The sequence below is a fragment of the Squalius cephalus genome (assembly GCF_949319135.1).
Source record: "Squalius cephalus genome assembly, chromosome: 12".
NCBI classification, from domain to species: Eukaryota; Metazoa; Chordata; class Actinopteri; order Cypriniformes; family Leuciscidae; genus Squalius; species Squalius cephalus.
Window position 1 is genome coordinate 4,451,407 of NC_137133.1, and position 22,666 is coordinate 4,474,072.

At 38.3% G+C, this 22,666-nt stretch overlaps 1 protein-coding gene across 1 annotated transcript; it reads right to left on the bottom strand.

Moving 5' to 3' along the window:
• Positions 1 to 276: 276 nt before the first annotated feature.
• snx3 (sorting nexin 3) lies at positions 277 to 22,666 on the bottom strand. The gene is made up of 4 exons (XM_079887242.1): positions 22,395 to 22,666; positions 2,557 to 2,652; positions 2,133 to 2,257; positions 277 to 432 (listed from the first exon to the last, which is right to left on the bottom strand). The coding sequence occupies exons 1-4, from the start codon at positions 22,554 to 22,556 to the stop codon at positions 327 to 329; spliced, it is 489 nt and encodes a 162-aa protein (XP_079743368.1). The 5' UTR covers positions 22,557 to 22,666; the 3' UTR covers positions 277 to 326.

Consider the following 22,666-nt stretch of genomic DNA (forward strand, 5'->3'; position numbering starts at 1 on the left):
TAAATAATTCTTAACCACAATTAATTACACACAAGAATGTGTTTGATTGGACTTAAAGTGGTAATATTAACATATGGATTTATAAATCAGAGACCAAAAGAGATTAAAACCGTACTGTTGTAAAAGTGAAGGGATACAATGACTAATTCTAGAACATTTTCAATCGTTTGTCGTCTCGTGTTCTGCGCAGGTAAATGTTTTGGACGCCCTATGGTTCATGCGAAGATTCTTTTCCAGTTAAGAATGATTCAAACCTTTCTTATTGCTTGTGGGCCATGTTTTTTTTTGTGTGTGTGTGTGTATGTGTGTGTAGAGTCCAGACCGGTTCAGGCTTGTCTAATTTTGGAAGGGGTGTAGCTTTTATCCACGGACTCATCCTGTAGGAACATGTGCAGGCAGCGCTCATTTTGGGCCAATGGATGACCAGCCACTCTGGAAAATCAGACCACAAAAGGCACATTAGCCATCATAAAAATATTATGCAAGGATGCACATTGTAGAGGGAGGGAGGGAGGGAGAGAGAGAGATTTGATGAGAGATTTGACCCCAATCAAGATGCAACTCTTAGGTATTATTAGGAGGCTGTGACGTTTCGCTGCATCTTTTTTCAGATCATAAATCATCCAGCTTGAATTTCAGAGCGATAATATCAAAATTTAATTACGCATATCTTAAAAAAAGTAGAATGAGCAATCATGCTAATTAAACTAATTATTTTACCATTAGCTCTATTCCAGCTTCCAATGGAATAAAAAAGGACACTCACACCTCGAAAATTACATGATGCCCATGATGTTATAAGTCAAGATGACAGAGAATCATTTTCAGGTTTGGGAGAGGCAATATAAAGACATGCTGTTCAAATCCACACACACATAGTCGAGAAGTATGATGGGCATGCTTCCCCCTTCCCCAGGTGCTATTAGTACCGAACAATGATATTTAATTCAGGAATTTTTGGTTGAAGAAAAAAAAAAAAAACATCTTAATTACCTCCATATCCTTTCTTTCTTCAAACCTAATTTACAGCTGTTCGGCTCGTATTAAAATTCAAACAGGTAGAGCCGGCACATTTGCACATGAAACAAAGATAATGGCAAAGTCTGCAATCACAGCAAATAATTACAATCGAACTGTAACTTTTATTGTCTCAGTCGTCGGGGGAACGGCACCTCGGATCAAAAATAAGCAGGAGTGCACACAACATCTTGTAGGGAAAAGGTATGCATGCCTGTAATTTCACTCGCAATTATCATAAATTACACATCAAAAATAAAACAAATGTAAAAAGTAAAGCTGGTGCACTTGTGGCCTCTCATCAGTTTTGATCATTCTGTAGGTAATTATGAGAGAAGGAAAAAAAGTGTGAGGGAAGACATCGGATGACACAAAGGCTGGCAAGTGTATGTTTTTCTCTTTCACTGAAGTACCTTAACCTAAAAACTGCAAATTAGCGGAAAGAGGAAAAACTCTTGTGTTATGTTATCAAGATAACCGCTTCAACTCTTCTTTACAGAAACAGTTCAGATGTGCTGAGGCCAAAAGAAGTGAAGAGGAAGGACACGCAATAGAGGACTACGTAAATCTTGTCATATCAAGAAAAAAATCGCAAGGATAAATAGTTTTATTCCCACAATGCATCATGGATACATACAGTGTCCTTCAATAATAATGGCACCTTCAATATGTGCAAAATAGGCTGTCACTTCTTTCTAGAATTTTACTCCATTTAAAGATTATATTTTTGTCAACATTTTGAATGAAAGATAAATAGGATAAACAACAAAGAAAAGTTGACATCATTTTGCTTATAATTCAGCTTTACAGGTTGTGAATATTAGTGGAGAAGTACTTTAGCATTGAGAACTGAATGTTGGGCATAAAGATGCTGCAATCAAACAGTATAACATGGTGCTAGCATCTCCAAAGTCATGAGCTTTTTATAGAAGAATCTGCCAAATTAACAAAATCTACTTAGTCTGTAAAAATAAACCTGTCAACTGTTAAATTTGAAGTTAATTTTGTCCTGTTTTATAGTGATTTAGAAGAATGGTCTTTTCCTACTCGATGGTTCAACTGAATGTGAAGGTAAACCCAAAGATTAAAGTTGTCAGGAGGATCTTGTGACTCACTTGTTGAGGAAATGTTCTAGGCCTTGCCGCCGTTCCTCGATGAAAGAGTCGTCAAATATACCATCATCCCCACGGAACGGGAGCTGCCTGAACAGAGCCTTTCCAGGAAGAGGAGGAACTACCACCTGTTTGAAATACAAGCACTTCATTCACTTTACATACATCTCCAAATGCAATCATAGGTCTCTTACAATCACTTCAAACGCCATTACCTGAACTACAGAATCATTTCCAATCCAATGATTGAAAAACAAAACAAAAAAACATTACTACTAGATACTTAAATGCATCTAGTTGAACTGGACCCTTACAACAAGTCTGATAGTATTCAGTAGGATGGAAGGATGATAAAATGCCTCAGTCTGAGCATTCGTGCGATGTTCCAACCAAACCAACAGTATAATTTCACTCATCCATCCTTCACCTTGCTTTCCCTCTCCAGCTCTCCTCTCAGCCACTCAAAGTCGCTGTATCTCCTCCGGACACGTGACTCCTTCAGCTTGAATATGGGGAGGTTTGTCTGTGGAGAACAAGAACAGACAAACAACATCAGAAACAAATCACATCAATCTCAGATTAAGAGAGGCAGTTTAAAAAAAAAGACCTACATCTTTTATAAAAGTAGTTTGAAAACCTTTGAAACTTGAAAACAGTTTGAAGGACTGACAGCGCAGCTGAACAGCATCAATACTTCAATGAAACCCAGTTCAGTATTAGAGTAAAGCATTAAATAAATAGGTAAAGTCCACAAAAAGGCCCACTGAGACACTAAAACAGGGTCACTGGAGAGGCAGATGTTTATGAAATAAAAGAACAGCCCGATGACAGCATTCAAGGAGAAGCTGAAGAGGCAAAAGGCAGCACAAGTAACGAACACACAGATGGGAATAAAAGTACAGATCAATATTTGCTCGATTTGCTTGAGGCAGACTCAAAACAGATGAATGCATGGTGGAGGAGACAGTAAGTTAAACGAATAAATGAATGTGTGCTTTGGGGACAAAGTCTCACGTGGGCCCTAATTGGACAGGAAGAGTTGAAATGTTCATCGATCCTCAGTTACTCCAAGACCATTCCTCTTTCCATCGCTCACTCTCCCTCCACCTCTTCAGCTGCTTCCAAGTCATGTTTTTAGCCTTGAGAGGGTCCCTTCAGAAAGCGTAGCTCTCTCCACACAATGAGGAACATTGACGAAATACTCACTACTTCAGCTTTCCCCATCTCTATTTTTTCAATCTTTATCCATCTCTGCTTGTTTCCCCTTCTCTATCAATCTGACCCATATCTGTTTTTCTTCTAATCTCATTAAACAATGTTTCACTGAAGGTGTGCTCGCTAATTTTTTGTCACGGTGTTAGAAGTAGGTCGTCATTAAATTGTTAAGGAAGATAAAGTGATAATAGTAACAAAAAAGAAGATAGTAACAAAATGAGTTGCATTTAGCTGATCATGTGACCCGACCTATGTGGAATAAAATCACTTTTTTTTAGATGGGTGACATGACAGGAGTCTCGTGTGAGTGAATAATTTGTAACATTAGTAAATTACTGATTGCACCTTTTAATCTTCACTACCGTTCAAAAGTTTGTGGTCATTTTGAAGAAAAAAATAATTATACTTTTATTTAGAAAAGATGTACTATATTGATCAAAATTGACAGGAAAGACATTTATAATGTTACAAACAATTTCAATTTAAAATTAATGTATCTATTCATGAAAAAAATCCTAAAAAAACTGTATCAGTTTTCACAAAATATTAATCAGCACAACCAAATCCTGAATTAAGCTCTCTTTCGCTTCATGCACTTGAACAGAAAAGAATCACATAAAATTATATCAAAATGCCCATCTTGGTGAGTATCCTAGTAAAAACAGTCGGTTATGGCTAAAGTGAACGTAAAGAGTTATAAAACACACGTGTATCAGTATATTGGATATGCACCTCTTAAAGTGACAGCAGCATAATATTGCAAAATATTCATATGTATCTTTGATCTGATGTATTTATGTAGGCCTGTTGAATGTTAAATGGATCCAATCCATGTTCAATGACAATGATTAGATGATGCAGCAATTAACTAAAGCCCCTTTCACACAACGCGATGATCCCGGAAAATTGCCGGGAAATTGCCAGGAAATTGCCAGAACGCCTTCTGTGTGAACGCAAACACGACCCGGGATTGATGCCGGCATCGATGCCGGGTTGGGGACCTAGTAACATTGCCGTGTTCAGTCCCGGAACGCGCGCTGTGTGAACAAAAGCCGTAAAAATGCTGTGTCGTAGATGACGCTCGAAGCCGGGATCGTTCGATCGTTACGGGTTGTGTGTGAATGCGCTCTCTGATTCCAGAAAATCACTGGCAGTGTGAATGAACCAAAATCAAACGAACCCGGGTAAAATCCTGGGTCACTTTATCCGTGTATTTTCCGGAATCTGTGTGAAAGGGGCTTAACAAACATATCTTAATGCATGCGGTGCATCCTTAATAAATTACATTTTTATATAGGCCTATACAGTATATTAAAATAGAACACATTTTAAATCGTAATAATATTCACATTATTAAATTTTTTTTTTTTTTTTCAAATTTTTTACATTTCTTTCTTTTCTTTTTTTATTACTGACCCCAAACTTTTAAACAGAATTGTAACTCTTTCCAAATATATAAATTCATCACAACTTAAAGTGATAGTTTACAAGAAAACTTTTTGTGTGCAAACCCCCCCAAAAATAAAGACTTTATTCAACTATTCATTTTCTTCTGTGTGGGCCTCTGAGTGAGTTCACGTAGAGTAACAGCGCAGAGCTTCAGGGTTGTACGTCAGAACGCTCAAATAGTGAGCCTACGTTCTGACGTACAACCGCTTGATAAACTTAAGGTTGAGCCACTGTAGTCACTTGGACTATTTTGTCTTTACTAACTTTTCTGGGATGGCAGATATCGATTACATAGAAGCCTATGAAGGAGTGAGCCAGCTCTCAGATTTCATCAAAAATATCTTAATTTGTGTTCAGAAGATGAACGAAGGTCTTATGGGGTTGGAACAACATGAGGGAGAGTAATTACTGACAGAATTTTCATTTTTGGGTGAACTAACCCTTTAAGCGCAATGAGACGTGAAAGAGAACTTAGTTTAATACTTACGGGACGCGCAGTCTGACATCCAGCTTTCTGCGCACGTGCTTCGGATGTGTGCGCTCAGAAAACCATATATCAGAAGTTTAGACTGATATTGCTTTAAAGCATGAAAGAGATGAAAGCGGGGCGGGGAACACCAGCTAATTGCATTAAAGATACATGTACGAAAACAGCATGTTTTTCCTTCCACTCAAAAATGCATTTAAAACATGATATAATAAATGATCTGTAGGGTATTTTGAGCTGAAACTTCAGACACATTCTGGGGACACCTGAGACTTGTATTACATCTTGTAAAAAGGGGCATAATAGGTCCCCTTTAAAAAGTTTAATGATAGGTATATAATGGACAAAAACAGTTGGAAACATTCTTCAAAATATTTTAGGGCTGTCAAACGATTAATCGCGATTAATCGCATCCAAAATAAAAGTTTGTGTTTACATAATATATGTGTGTTTATGGAGTATAATTATTTTCTATGTATAAATACACACACATGCATATATATTTAAGAAAAATGTGTTATTTATATATAAAATATTTATATATAATATAAATTATATATAATATAAATATATATACACAGTATATACATGCAAATATTTCTTAAATATATACATGCATGTGTGTGTATTTATATATAGAAAATAATTAAACACCATACACACACATATATTATGTAAAACAAACTTTTATTTTGGATGCGATTAATCGCGATTAATCGTTTGACAGCCCTAAAATATTTGTTTGTGTTACGCAAAATATACAACTTAATATGACTTAATATGGCTTGACATAAAACATAAATCATACCATTTTGCACCAACATGAGGGCAAGTAAACAATGACAGGAATTTTAATTCTGAAAACACTTGCGGTGAACTATCCCCTCAAGTGTTTATATCTTCAATTTTTTTCATTTACGTTTAATTTTTATTTGCAGTAACCTAATGAATAATTTTTCTAACCTTACAATTTGAATTTTTATAACCCTTGGACATTCCTTCAACCCACGCGGTCACATGAGACGGGGATTAACTCAACGGCTATGAGATCAGGGTAACTGCAGTGCTGAGGAAGCATTTAGTAGCAACCTTGCTGAGGTGCTTGCTAATACTGTGTGAATGGCTGGACCACTGGGTTTAGGTTCCACTAAGTAAGCAGGTCTAAAGAAGTTAATCCCCATGTCAATTGATCACGGTAACAGGTAATTTAATACACACACTCATGACAATAATGTCATAGTTTCGGGACTATTATGTGGTGTGCGAGAGGAAGAGTTAGTTAGTTATTGAACAGGATTAGTTCTTAGGCCAAGGGTGAAAGCCCATTTATCTACAAAACTTCTTAAAATGAAGTTGAATAAGAAATGATGAGGCTGTATGAAGGTGTCAATAGGTCAGGTTTTGTTTCTTATTTCACTCTACGGCTTAAGTGTTGTGTTAACAAGGTGAAAGAGGGGAGAAGATTGAAAAAAAAATCATTACAAATAAGTTCGTCATCTATTCCCCTTACTGCAAAAGAAGAAATTTGTCAGACTTACATCTTCTAATAGAGGAGCTATTTGAAGTCATTCAGGGCAAGGCACAATACATCAATGAAAACAAATTCAATGGTCAATAGTAGATAACTTAAGGAATATTATTACATTTTAAATATCCCTGTAGTACTAGCGCACCAATTCTACAGCTGGTTTTAAAAAGTGGCCAATCTATCCTCACTGATATACTATGGACGGCTGAATTCCCTTCTTCCAAATGTCACTGAAACTGATATATACTGAGGACAAGCTATTTATGTGCCAACTTGACAATTTCAGTGTATTTTTGGCCGGTATGTTCTAGTGATCGACCGATATATCGATCGGCCGATAAATCGGGCCGATATTTGCGGGTTTGCTGCGTTCGCCGATAGTTTTTTCCAGGCATTATTTACAGACAGGCGTCCGCAGGCAGCTCTGTTGCTGGAGACGCTGCAGTTTACGTGCAGCCCATGCACTGCCCCTCCCACACAGTGCTGGAAGCCTCTTCAAGACAACGGCAAGTTTTAAACTTTCAAAGCATCTTTTAACTGTTTGTCTTAGCTGAAATATTGCCATACACTTTGAAAGTGGAAACACGTTGCTCTATATGTGCGTGCAACTATAGCTAAACAAGTTTGTGGGTCCAAATGGAAAACACGAATGCCTCATCTATAAAACTGCTTGTCATTGTATTTAGGGAGCTGCAAATAGCTAAGTTTTGAGGCTATCCATATGCATACGGCAGCTGTTACGAACACTGGTCATAGGATTAAATAATGCTGACATTGTTCCGTGATTCCGTGATATTTGTGGGAGTTTTATTCAGCGACCACCTGGCTGAGGTTTGGACGTGTGCTCATAAAAGAAGCGACGCGGTTGTGACACGCATGCGATGCAGCGCGCTCGTTTGTCCAGGCGCTCCTATGCCGTGGTGAGATGAAAACATCTAAACTTTTCAGAATGCCGCAAGCGCACGCAGGTCATGTGACAAAAAACAACTGACCTTTCCATGACAACATCGAAAGCTCGGCCGCACAGCTGATCATAGCTGGACAGGGCGGGTTTTTATTTCTCATCTCCATAAATATATGTAGTCGTAAAGGGCAGGAAATAAATTAATCCTTACTTCCTCGTCATCATGGAGAGCGCAGTTCATGGTTGCATAGCAACGACAGACGTTTATTATGCTGCTTGCTTGTTGTGTGCAATAGTGTAATTATTTTATTTATGCTTAAATATTTATTTTTAGAATTTATTTTCAGAATTTGAATGATGCTTAAATATTTATTTTCAGTATTTTCAGCACATAACTTTTTTTTTTTACTTGTTCTACCTCACATGTTTTTAATATTAGTCAAATATTTTTTTTAAGTTCAATAAATGTTCCTTTTTTAAATTGAGACTTGTAACATTTGTTATCATCATTGTGTCATTTTTATGATGTAAATTGAGTGAGCAAAAGCAGTATCGGCTCCAAATATCGGCCCAAGAAAATCGGCAGCCCGTATCGGTCATCGGCTAAGGCTGATGAAAAAAAAATCGGTATCGGCACTAAAAAATCCATATCGGTCGATCCCTAGTATGTTCTATGCAACTGTTTTGCATAGTCACAAAACTCACTCCTCCACCGTGAATAAATCGCCATCCGAATGCATGAGTTTTATAACTGAGGTGCCATGCAAATTTATTTTTATGGTTGTCCACATGAGAAAAATATAAGTTGGTTATAATGAAAAGTTTCGCAAGCGTGCAAAAACTATCTGAATTTTTCGAATTAACAACAATTCGGGGGCGGCAATTGCTTGAATTATGGGTTCATTATTATTCTTAATGAAAAACACAACTAACCCTTTGCAGGTTCCCTATCAGAATTGGGTTTAAATCCAAAAAATTGCCAAATGGACGCTTTTATATTACGCTTTGAAACCAAATCTTCCGTCGTCCTCTTGTCAGTCAGCTCAGCTGACCTCACTCTCGTCACTTGATAAATGAAATCTGACTCCTGTTGCTGATCTGTGCCACGACTCTTGTTTAGCTCATGTTGAACTAAGCAGACGTGTTCATTTTTTTAATTCTTAATCTGTTCTCTAACTGAACTAAATTATTTTTATTACTATAAATAAATCAAAACAACAATGGGGGGGCATTGCCACGATGGGCAAGTGATGTAATCGGTGTGCGGTATCGCAGCAAGCCTACTCAGCGCTTGTAAAAACACAATGTAAATAGAAACCCCCTCAATACAGTAAAACTGCACATTTTAGAGTGGCCTTTTATTGTGGCCAGCCTAAGGCACACCTGTGCAATAATCATGATGTCTAATCAGCATCTTGATATGCCACACCTGTGAGGTGGATGGATTATCTCGGCAAAGGAGAAGTGCTCACTAACACAGATTTAGACAGATTTGTGAACAATATTTGAGAGAAATAGGCCTTTTGTGTACATAGAAAAAAAGTTTTAGATCTTTGAGTTCAGCTCATTAAAAATGGGGGCAAAAACAAAAGTGTTGCGTTTATAATTTTGTTCAGTGCTTGTAATCTATACAGTACTGCAGAAATGCTGGTACCGTCAACTTTTTTTTCTTTTTTCTTAGTACCAGGGCATTTGACATCCCTACAACAAGGGTCAAAAATCTTTATTAATAGATCTACCAATTTCTGTGAAGAAATAAAATAATTAAGCAGCCATCTTTCTAAAGTCATATTTCTCCACCTGTAATTTGGCGCCAAATCTCAGGTAAATACTGAAGTGCTGGCTGCTAAAAATTCAGCTTTGCCATCACATAATAAATACATAATAACATGTTAAAATACAAAACATTTATTTTCAATTGGTAAATTCTTATTGATTGCTTGCCAAAAACTAAACGAAGTACAAAAGTAATATTACACAACAAGCTGCACTTCACAGGAACAGTTGCATGCTATAGTTTACTACTTTAGGGGGTTGTTCAAATCCCTCACACCAAGTATGAGCAATAGTAATAGTGACGCTTGCAAGCACCACTAATTACACTTCAACAAAAATGTGTGACGAGAGCAGTGTTGTATTTGTGTGCGTGTGCAAAGAGAAAGGAGGGGTACATCACACTGTGTACAGCTGCAGATGTAAACTCCAAAGAGTTTGACTGTCCTCCCCTCACTGCTAATGATCTCAATCAAACCTGAGACAAGCAAACAAAACAGCCCAACAAAGGGCCTGATTACCGTGGCAACCAAAGTTAACCACACAGACGGAAGCCCTTACACATCAAACACTCAATGAGCAGATGAAAACAGCCCAATTCATTAAGACAGCAGCCTTGCGCTGCGGCTAAGACGGGGCTTTTCAAGAGGTCCATCAATACCTGTGAGCATATGGAGAGGGGAACGGTATGACATGATTAAACTGGCAGGTAATGAGACTCAGTGTTAGACGAGACGATCAAATGCTTAGAGACTCTCTGATGGTCAGCTATGTTCTCTTGGGTGGTTTTTATGTTAATTCTGTAAGCTCCGTGGGATATTTAATGATGTCTGTTTTTTAATTCTCTCTAGTTGGCCACTAACAGGACTCATTACAAACCAAGCCTTCTCATCATAAATCATAACACTGCGGCTAAACTTAAGAGCGCTGCGATAATGCATCAAGCAATAAAAGCTCCGTCTTCCATGTTAATCAGAGTTTTTGACGGTTGTGCATGTGGGAAATCAACATTTTGTTGATCACTTGGTTTCTAATTTGTTTGCACTCAGTAGCCCTGCCCACAGTGAAAGCTCACTGGTGCAAAATCCCGCTCTACATAGCTGTATTAAACATTAAATATGTTCTGATCGGCTAGGAGTATGTTGTGTCATGTACACATTCAGTGTGACAAGGCATAGCTTGTTGCTGGAAACTTAATACATTATCTTGTTAGGTCACAGCAAGCACTACAATATAATGATACATTTAAAATACACTGCTGTTCAAAAGTTTTGGGGTCAGTAAGAATTTTGTTGTTGTTTTGAAAGCAATTAGGCTAAAACTTTTTTTTCAGCAAGCACATTAAATTGATCAAAAGTGACAGTAAAGGCATTTACAAAATATTTCCATTTCAAATAAATGCTGTTCTAATTTAACAGCGCAACGAAATTAAGCCACAACACAATTTATTCCTGTATCTATTAATATGTTAAATAGCAAGATGTAGTAATGTAGTTTTTTTTAACTCTTTTCTTTTTGGTTTGTGTGTGTATGTATATGTTGTGTACTAATGCAGCTTTGAGTCCAAGACAAATTTCCTGAAAAAGGACAATAAAGTATACTTAGTAACTAACTAACACAACGGAAATGAGCCACAACACAACGGAAATGCTCTCGACCACTAGAGGGCTCTCTGAGCACGGTAAAACTCGTTTTCCATGCCACTGTTCTATAGAGTCAGCAGTCTAAAAAATATATCAACACCACAATTAGTTTTAACAGTATGTAGCTAACCATTGTATATCGACATTTATTAATCCAAAATCACCTATGTGCATTATAGCTGCATTTATACTCGAGAATGCTTTGACGCGCTACCACAGCACATGATCCCTAAGAGAACGTCTGCCAATTCCTCCAAGTTGTTAAAACGTAAAATTTGTATTAGCCTAATTAAAATTACTTTTAACATTCAAAAGCAGACATGTTACAAATCCAAAGCTTGAATGTATTGGTAGTAGACTGGCTTACTACAGGTGACATTTTTCCAATACCTCCCTTCATGTATTTACAGTAAACAACTATTTTTTAGGAATTTTTTGTAAACTTTTTTTTCCTTTTATCATGTTTCAAAGGTTGTAGTTCCTATTAACCAGACTGACTTACAACAGGTGAAATTGTGTCAACACTTCCCTGTATGCACAGTACACAATTTGTTTTTTATAAAAACATTAGGCCTACTGTAATTCACCTAAAGGTTTTTTTGTGGTAGAAGAAAAAAAGAAATGAAAAGAAAGGAGCTTGTGGTAGGTTCCTAGTGACCAGACTGACGTATTACAGGTGAAATTGTGCCAATAATACCTTTATGTACTTTTTGCAATTCACCAAATGGTTTTTATTTTTATCAAATTATATTATAATAAATGATACGTTTTAACCAAGCGTGCCGCACAAGCCCTGAAAAATTAAGCCAAAGCGTCTCGAAAAAAGACACTTAAATATCTTTTTTCCAAAGATGGTTTCTGTCATTTGCTGTAGTTTTTATCAATCTGATGTAAGTTCAAAAGTTTGTTTTTAGTTAGTTACTTGATGCAATAAAAATGGTGGTGTGACGTCATGATTGACAGCTGTGATTGACAGGTTCTCTGGGCGAAGTAGTGTTACTTTTTAAATAGGACTATGTGGTTAGAAGTTGTATTTACCTTTTTTTAACAAGCCTCTTGTCATACTGCAATCAGCAGACATCAAAATTGAAGCAGAACGGAGGAACAGAGCATACAGAGGCCACTTAAAAAAGTGCAGGGGCGTGTGCTTGCGATTGATTCTGTGAGAGTGAGGGCAGGGCCTTGAATTCGCGGCTTTACTTCCTGCACACTACTGCGCAGACTAAGGTCTCGAGGTCGCTACTGCGCAGACCCAGGTCCCGAGGCCGCCACTGCGCAGACCCTGGTCCCGAGGCCGCCACTGCGCAGACCCAGGTCCCGAGGTCGCCACTGCGCAGACCCAGGTCCCGAGGTCGCCACTGCGCAGACCCAGGTCCAGAGGTCGCCACTGCGCAGACCCAGGTCCCGAGGCCGCCACTGCGCAGACCCAGGTCCCGAGGTCGCTACTGCGCAGACCCAGGTCCAGAGGTCGCTACTGCGCAGACCCAGGTCCAGAGGTCGCTACTGCGCAGACCCAGGTCCAGAGGTCGCTACTGCGCAGACCCAGGTCCCGAGGTCGCTACTGCGCAGACCCAGGTCCCGAGGTCGCTACTGCGCAGACCCAGGTCCCGAGACCGCTACTGCGCAGACCCAGGTCCCGAGGCCGCTACTGCGCAGACCCAGGTCCCGAGGCCGCTACTGCGCAGACCCAGGTCCCGAGGTCGCTACTGCGCAGACCCAGGTCCCGAGGCCGCTACTGCGCAGACCCAGGTCCCGAGGTCCCGAGGTCGCTACTGCGCAGACTCTGGTCCCGAAGTCGCTACTGCGCAGACCCAGGTAAATTTTGTTGTGTTGTGCACTACGGGGCCACCATATCCTATTTTTTAAAGATTTCTGAAAAAAAAATGATCATGGTTCTGACAAAAATATTAAGCTGCTGTTTTCAAAATTGATAATAACAAGAAATGTTTCTTGAGTACCAAATCAGCATATTAGACTGATTTCTGAAGGATCATGTGACACTGATGACTGAAGTTATAATATAATAATGCTATAATGCTGAATTATACTAAAGAATAATACTGAAAATTCAGTTTTGCCATCAAATGAATACATTTCATTTATATGAAAATAGAAAACAGCTATTTTAAATTGCAAGAATATTTTACAACATAACCACATTTTTTGATCAAATAAATGCAGTCATGCTTTGCATAAGAGACTTGTTTAAAAAAACATTTAAGATATCCTACGCACTGCAAATTTTTAATTTTTATTTTTTTTTAATAAAAAGTATGTGCACAAACAGTCCTTTTGTTGGTCAGAATTGTGTCTACCCGAGCCATGTTGACCCATAGATTCTGTCTTCAAGATTTAGCAGGTATGGTCAAGGTATCAATACATAATTTTCTCTAAATGCTCCAAACAAAATAGGTTAAAAAACAACCTAAAAATGTCAAAATGAAAACAAAACAACCTGTCAAGAATGGGACAGACTGCCCGAGTAAGAAAAAGTCGAAGCGAGAAAGAGGGAGATACAGACCAGGTGCATTTTATGCACAACACCCAAAAATAGCCAATTGTGTGAAAGGTGCACTAAAAGCGCTCTTTCTTTTAGTCACTCTTCCACACTGTTAAAAGCTTCCACATGGCTTATGCCGATATGAGGAGATGGCAGAATCCCGGTCTCTCTCCTCTTTTTTAGATGCATGTGTGTGTGGGGGACAATGGTGTAGCCTCATTAGGAGGAGAGAGAGGGCAGTGAAAAAACAGCCGAGAGAGGTCACCTCACCCAGCGTAAGGGCTCTGTGCTGGCTATGCATTAGCTTTTAGCGAGTCGGATCAAGTCAAGTTTAAGAGCGAGCATTTCATCTCTCCGCTCTGCTCTCTCTTTTTCAAAATAAAAGTAGCAAAAATGGAAGCACAATGCCATCTCATCGCATCATAGCTCCAAAGAGAAGAGGACAGAGGGACAATGAGAGCACTCGCGCCCCTCCACCATCATCCCCCTCCGTGTTCTACACACAAGTCGCTCTCTCTCACACACACATGCACGCAAACACACCCACCCACCACCCCAACACCCTCACTCTGGCAAAAAGCTGCCCCCTGTCTTTGTTCCAATAGCATCAACTCCCACTTTTGATACTGTCATCTCAAGTAGGATATGGTAGCCTTGATACAATATGCTGCCCATTACCATTAAAATAGTTGTCGGGGAGGATGCTGTAGACTTTGGATTACACTTGACTGGGACTGACAACCAGGCAAGCAAGCCATTTTTAGTAATGGCAGAAAGGGAGAGCGAGAGAGAGGGCTTTTTGGAAATTGGAAAAAAAGAATTAAAGGGGGATGACGAGGAGGAGGAGGTGAAGAAGGGAGTGAAAGATGGATAGGGAAAGAGAGTGTTGTATACAAAAACGCAGGGGGGGGGGGGTCGGCTGAGGATTCTCCTGTCTGTAAACAACATTGAATCCCGAAGTCCTCCCTCGGATGGTTTTCGTGCACAGTCAGTGGTCTCATCATGTCACTCAACTTTAGCAATGTAAACGCAATATGGATTTTGTAAGAAATTATATGAACAGAAGCCAACAAACAGAGCTTATATCAGCATATACTGTAAGTCTTTATCTGTGTTCCTGCTTATGTGCTGCGGTCATGTGAATATGAGCTCTAAATGTGTGTGACAAACCCAATAAAACTATTCCAAGAACGCATCCAAGTTACAAAGTTGCATAGTTGCATAATCCATAAAGTGAAAGACTGTCAATATTCAGTTGCTTAAGGTTCTAAAGTTACTTTCTTCATATTATGAGATAAAGCAACTGTTCTCTATTTGAACTTTTTTTTTTTTTCATGAGCAAAAGAAGATACTTAACACACTGGGAAATTAGGCAGAAAACAGACCTTAAAGATGTAGTTCACCCAAAAATTCTGTCATTTACTCACCCTAATGTTGTTCCAATCCCGTTTGACTTTCTTTCTTTAGCAAAACACAAAAGGAAAGATTCTGAATTATTGCACTGCTCTCACTTTCCCATACAAGTACAATGAATGGGGACTGAGGCTTTCAGGCTTCAAAGAGAATGCAAAAGCACCATGAAAGTAGCATAAAAGTGGTCCACACAACTCATGTGGTACATTTTCATGACTTCTGAAGTATATGATACACTGTAATAATAATCCAACTTCTATTTTGTTAGACACACTCTATTTTAAAGGTAGGAAAAAAAAGTAAGTAAAGTCAACTTTTGTATGAGCAACTTGTAATATTAAATTGTGAAAACTTATGTCAAGTTTGGTGGTGAAGTTAGGCTATTGAGCATGCTCGGTTTGACTGAGTTCAGCAAAACCATCTGAGGCAGAACCATTCCACCTTGCAATCACTTAAATTCTATTTAGCGTTTTATTTTTAGTCATCACTCACCATTTGCATGAATAGTGTTCATTTTGTTTAGGTTTGTTCAATTAAATATCAATAACTGCTAAGGAGTTTTGAGTTTAGTGGACTTCAGGGACATACAACTGTGAGACCTTGTTTCTTATAAGTTAGAATAGTACTTTATTGTTTGCTTATTGGCAGCTGGTTGCTTAATTTTTTTTAAGTTAACCCAGTGTTAGCTTCGCAACAGACACAATTCGGCACAACTTCAGCAACTGGATCATTGAGTCAGTAGCCACGTTTCCATTACAGATTTGCGCGAAACTTTTTCGATATTTTCTAAATGTCGATAAAAAAACTATTGATAAATGACGGTGTTTCCATTAACCAATGTAATGCGACTGAAACGTCATTTTTAGCGCAATTTTCCACCGGACAAAATTGCCATTGTTAACTCATGATTTCTGTTCTGTCTGTGCGCACCAATCTTGCACTTCTATCTACTCCTCAACCAGACCACCTAGAGACTTCAGGTTATCGGCATTATGTTAAGGAAGGTCTAATCTCGGGAACGCACAAAAAAAATCCAGGAAAAGATTTACTATCTCTTAGTGTTGTGATCCCATGACGTCAGAGTTTTTATTACTTGTTTCCTCTAGCGATAAGTCATTCCAAAAATCATGGCGACAGATGTTGGGATGTTTACATGGTATATCAATGTACAGGGTGGGCCATTTATATGGATACACCGTAATAACATGGGAATGGTTGGTGATATGTCCTAGATGAACAGTTTCCTGGAAAGTGGATTGGTCATCGTGGGCCAGTTGAATGGCCCCCAAGGTCTCCCGATCTGACCCCCTTAGACTTTTATCTTTGGGGTCATCTGAAGGCAATTCTCTATGGTGTGAAGATACGAGATGTGCAGCACCTGAAACTACGGATACTGGATGCCTGTGCTGGCATTTCTCCTGCGGTGTTGCTATCAGTGTGTGAAGAGTGGGAGAACAGGGTTGCATTGACAATCCATTTTATAAGTGGTCAGAAACTTGTAAATAACTCATGAACGAATAAAGTTACGTTGAAACCAAGCACACCATTGTTTTTCTTGTGACATTACCAATAAGTTTGATGTGTCACATGGCCCTCTTCCTATTGAAAAAACAAAAGTTGTATCCAAGATGGCCGACTTCTAAATGGCCACCATGGTCACCACCCATCTTGAGGAGTTTGCCCCCTCACATATACTAATGTGCCACAAACAGGACTTTAATATCACCAACCATTCCCATGTTATTACGGTGTATCCATATAAATGGCCCACCCTGTATATCCCAGCCACTGCACTAGCCATTATTTTTAATCGAAGGAGACGTAGGCATGTTATCCAAGCACTAATGGCAAGGAAAGCCCCTTATACTTGGTAACAGCTGCGTATGAGGCGTTTCTGGGTGTTTCTCCCTCATATCTGCTTCGAGGTCTTGATTGTGGCATTTCTGAGTGGTTTAGAATCCAGTATTCCCGTAATTCTTTTGTCTTTTATGAGTTTAATAAAGAAATCTGTCTCGTCTTCTGTCAAAAAATACTTCGCCATCTACATTAAGTGAACTGTAAATGCGCAAAAACTGTTTCCAATGAAGTTTTGCGAAATATTGAAAAACCACCTCATTCAAACATAATTTTTTTTTTTGTGTGATATATGAGAGTTTTGGAGAAATTGACGTGTTTCCATTGGGCGTATTTTAAATTCGCAATTTCAATTTGCGCAATTTTAAGGGTAATGGAAACGCGGCTAGTGAGATCACAAAAACAAATCATGGTATTGTATTGTGGATAAAATCATCTGATAAAGATGCCCACAAATCAGATATTGCCACTGCTCACATGAACGTGCCAAAGAGAGCAGGGGCAGATGTCAAGATTTTTATTGAACAATGCCTTCAATATTGGTCTGTTCCTCACACAAAGCTAACATATGACTCCATAAAACTTGGAATATAGTGCACAAGTATGGATAATTTTTTTGTCATTGTGGAACTTCAGTCCTGATTCATTATGTTGAAAATATTTACATTTTGCATTCAATGGAAGAAAGAAAAATCATAAGCTTGGAATGGACTGAGGGTAAATTAATTTGACCTTTTACGTTACAGATGAAAACGAACATAACTTTAAGAATCCTGCACTTTACTGAACTGAGGAAGAGATATGCCCATCCTGAGACGAGACCAGGAGGAGATGACGGGGGATGGGCACGTTTTGTGCCATCCAGTGGGGGTTTGGCAGGGGGTTAAGACGAGGTCTGCACCCCCATAGTCATTCACACGTTCCACTCTAAAAGAAGGGATTAAGAAGCTTCTCGCTCCTTCTCCAAGACACACACACACACAAACATGGCTTGGCTTCTTTCTCTCACTTACCATGCCAGGATCATCTATGGGATGTGGGATATGACGATGGAAAGGATAATGGTTGGCCACTGAGCAAAAGAGAGAAAGCGTGCATGGATGGTGCGAAAGAGCCTAAAAGAAAGATAGTGCCCTTGGCACACAAAAGCATGTAATCAACACAGGCAGTGTTACTATGACAAATACAAACAGAATCTCTTTATCTCCTCTCATTGTTGCGATTGGAATACTTCAGAAGCAAATCAAAAGTTGACAGCTCCGCTCTTTCTCTCGGTCTTGAGGGCTAGAGCGAGAGAGCGATAGCGTGAGAGGGATGTGTGGGGTGTTCCCTTATGCAAAACAGGGTCACCGCCGACTCAGAGACACACAATAATACTGATTACACGCATATGCTAATTATTACACGCTAATCAAGTACAGTAGCTTTAGATTTGGGCTAATGGCAGGCGCTGGCTCGCTCTGTAGGTAGGAGAAAGCTAAAAATACTATAGGAAAGCTGGGAAGACAGTGGCCTATTAGCAGACGCAACAGCACCTGTCACAACTTATCAGTTGTGGAAAATGACTGCTTCGGACAGTAAGGGGATGTGACAATGTCTTGTCTTCGCCTCCGCCTCCTTTAGGCAAGAACTTCATTTTTAAAAGTATAGCATTTCAAAAGGAGAATTTAGGCTATTTAGGGAAGAAAAAGTGGGAAGAGTTTCAACAACAATATCAGAGTCTGATGAGCATTTAGTCTTTCGCCAAAACTTCTGAAGGTAAGAGGACTTCAAGAAGTATTGTTACAAATGTATCAAGAACAGAATTCTAGAAAAGAAAAGAATTCTTCTTTCATGCAATGTCACAATGTTAAGCTGCAGGGACAGCACGTGCCTTGCTCAAGTGCACAATAGTCATAGTCAGTGCAGCCTTTTGTTTACCAACCCAAATCTTTAACCACTTGGATGACTTCTAGAACAACAGCCCTAACTAGGCCACACACTTACACCAAGGTCAAATGTCACAAATGTAACGTTCACACTGACAGTAATTTGCAGTAACAAATGCAGTTAATAACGTATTTGAAGTCATTTAAAAAAGAAAGCACAACAACTTTGAAGAATCGAGTGTTATGCTGAAAAACTAGAAGACGAGAAAATTACACCAAAGAGTCAAGTCGTCTGACAGTTGACATAGAGCTGGTAAGTCCCGCCCCTTCCTCTAACCCCACTGGACCTCTAGATTGAAAAATCGTCAATGCAAGTGAATGGGAGAAAATAATTATTTTCTGGTCCCGTTTGAATTTTGCCATGAATGTGAACATATGTTGTCTGTGAATTTTTAATATAATTTTTCGTGTGAAGAATGCTACAATTTAGCGGGTAGAAGTTTGATACGGTTAGACTTTGCGTGAGAGCACTTTGTGGACTACAACTCTTCGCTGCTTTCAGACGGGAATCTGAAGAAAGAACAGCCCGTTTGGTTTGAATGGTGACATTTGGGTACAAAACACACAGGCATCTCGATCTGTCTCCATAGATTATCGCAGCATTAGCACCGTGATTTGACAAGTGGAGGGAAAATGTGTTATGGGGTGACGTCACATAGGCGACATGTAGTCTTTCTCGTCATGTCTTTTCCACAACTGCAAGCCAAAGAATCATACAATATACGGTCAAACTCGTAACATGAAAAATTATATAAAAAATTCACAGACAACATATGTTCACATTCATGGCACAATTCAAACGGGACCAGAAAATAATTATTTTCTCACATTCACTTGCATTGACGATTTTTCAACCTAGAGGTCCAGTGGGGTTTTACGGATGGGCGGGACTTACCAGCTCTATAGCATTAAATCTGACACTTAAAAAAAATGAGGAACATTTTTTAAACCATCTTTAGATGCAAACTGTGGTAAATAATGTGTGTGTTTTTTTCTTTGTAAAGATAACTTTGGCCGCATATATGTAGTCTTTGTATTTGACGGAGAAAATATATTACAGAAGAGTAAAATGAACGAAGGTCAAAGTCAAATCAATTGTTCCCATTTTTAAAAACATCCACAATACTGTATTATTCTATTCCTTTCATATCTGCAAGTGTCAAGATGTTTTGCTTTTGGAGGAATATTTCAAATTTGCTAGTTTAGTTGTCCATTCATAGCATCCCTGGATATCTGAAGTACCATAACAACATGTTTTTACCATAATTTAGGAGATTAGCCAAAAAAAAGAGGGTTGTATGCTATTTGGGCTGTCAGTCATTCATCTGTCGTAAGGTCCAATCCATGCATAACAGAGTACACACACAAAGAAATGCAAAAGAGATGACGTGTGTGTCTTTCTCTCACTATTCTAAACTTCCTCTTACATTCCAAATAATTTAGCCAACAAATCACGATTGTAAGCAAGGCTTGACAATAGACAATAACACCCGCCGCCAAATGCAGGTGGATTTACGCAGCCACTCCTACTAGCAACTTTGGCGGGTCGAATTTTAATATATACATTTTTCAATTGTAGTCTTTAAAAAAGGCATTTGAAATAATAAACTAAGTGCAATGTAGTGTTGTCAAAAATATCGGTTTTCCGATTTCGATACTGAAATATCTGAAATGATACTCATTTTCCGCAAAAACTATCCCGACAGACGCTCGCTGACGGCCCACCCGTGACGGCTTGGTGTGTCCCACTCCCAGCCTTTAAAGTGACAGCAGCTGCCAAATTATGAGATATTAAAAATATCTATATGGCAGTTTTCTTCCATGGTATCAATGTCAAAATTGTGGCCAGTGAAAATGCAGAGAGGCTAGTAACTTTGGAAAACCACTAGCCACAGTGTTTGGTGAGCAAAAAAGTTAATGACAAACCCTGATTGTAAGCATTTTGTCAGTGCAAATATCAGAAAGCTGATTCATGTCTTAGGAATGACTCATGTAAGTGTGGTAAATTTTACAATAAACTGGATTTACTTAGTGATTTCAGATGAATTTTATCATGAGACAAATCCCTGAAACATGCAAGAAATCAATTCTGTTTAAGTTGGGTGCATGCACAGACACGAATAAGGAAAATAAATAAATAAATAAATAATGCATTTTAATAGTAAACTGAAAGGTTTCATTTAGTAAAGATGATGTGAACAGTACTTTAACACCAGGTTCATAATTATCGTTATAAGCCCCATTATCTTGGCCTTGCACATAGGGGTGTGGTCACACACACTATCTACACACACATAACTAAACAGCTTGAAACTCTTGTCTCAAAACTCTGCTTATTCTCATGTCATTTGTAGACAATGACATTCCTACTAAACTAAGCACTCCACTGCACAACATAAGTTAGTTGATCATTACAATGTCAGGCTTACAAAGGTTTTAAGGTCAGTGTCAAAAAGAATAATTAAAGGGATAGTTAAAAAAATAAAAAAATAAATTTAATATATAATATATAATATATATAATAATATATAATATATATATATGAAGACTTCAGATCTGTGACAAGCCTCTAAGTGCCATTTGAAATTTTCTTCTAAAATGAAATTTTTTATCGAGCTCGTATATTTAGGTTCAGTAATTTCACTTTAATGACAATTAATAGGTAATTTTCATTGCCATTAAAGTGAAATAACTGCACATAAACATACAAGCTTGATAAAAATGATCATTCTAGAAGAAAATTTCAGATGGCATTTAGAGGCTTTTGCATCTGAAGTCTTCATATATATATATATATATATATATATATAATATATATATATACATATAGGCTATATATATATATATATATATATATATATATATATATATATATATATATATATAAATTACACACATATACATATATATACACATATATATACACATATACATATACGCACACACATATACATATATATATATATATATATATATATATATATATATATATATATATATATATATAAAAATATGTCATTTACTACTTTTTTATTATTTTTTTTAAAAACCTGTATGATTTTTATTCTTGCTAATGAACACAAAAGAAAAGAGATTTTTTAAATGTTAAGTACTGTCAGCTTCAGTCACCTGTCACTTCCAATGGATCTAGATTTCTATAAAATGAAGTTACAATGTATTGAATGACAGCCTCAGGTACATCTCCTTTTGTGTTCCACAAAAGAAAGGAAGTTATTTGGGTTTGCTAAACATGAGGGTCTGTAAATTATGACAGTTTTCATTTCTGAGGGAACCACTCCAAGCACCTAACCAGAGACTTGCAGTCCAATATTTTAGATAAATCTAAATAAAGACGAAAACAGTTAACGTTACGTTGTCATGGAAATATTTATCAAGCCATCAAGATAAACAAAGTTATACCTGGAAGCACGAGTAAACAGAAGTCGTGGTATTCTTAACATAAATGAACCACACTGTGATATGTACCATTAGCACTCCTTTCAATAAAGTGTATTTAAGTAAGATCAGTGTGTGATTGTCTGGTCTGGTCAGGCCAGCATTGGCTGCTCACCTTCAGTCTGATCTCATATGTAGTGAACCTGTTCCGACCGACGCCAACCGTCTCGGGGTTGGAAACATCAATCTCTAGAAAATTACTCGGCGGCCCATACGCATCGTTCAGGTTTTGTGGTTTAGTATACAGCCTTCTCGTATCTGCTATGGCCTCAGCCATCGCTTCCCGTCACAGGTTTGAGCAAACAAGCAGCTATCGATGGCCCTTCCGATCAGCTGAGGAACAGCTGACATGTGACATACCAGCACGGTCACGTGGCAATATTCTTA

Excerpts from the sequence above, each read along its gene's own strand:
- snx3 (XM_079887242.1), bottom strand. The coding sequence starts at position 22,556 with ATGGCTGAGGCCATAGCAGATACGAGAAGGCTGTATACTAAACCACAA. Across the intron at positions 2,653-22,394 it reads CATATGAGATCAGACTGAAG|ACAAACCTCCCCATATTCAA; the intron begins GTGAGCAGCCAA and ends TGTTCTCCACAG. Across the intron at positions 2,258-2,556 it reads AGCTGGAGAGGGAAAGCAAG|GTGGTAGTTCCTCCTCTTCC; the intron begins GTGAAGGATGGA and ends TATTTCAAACAG.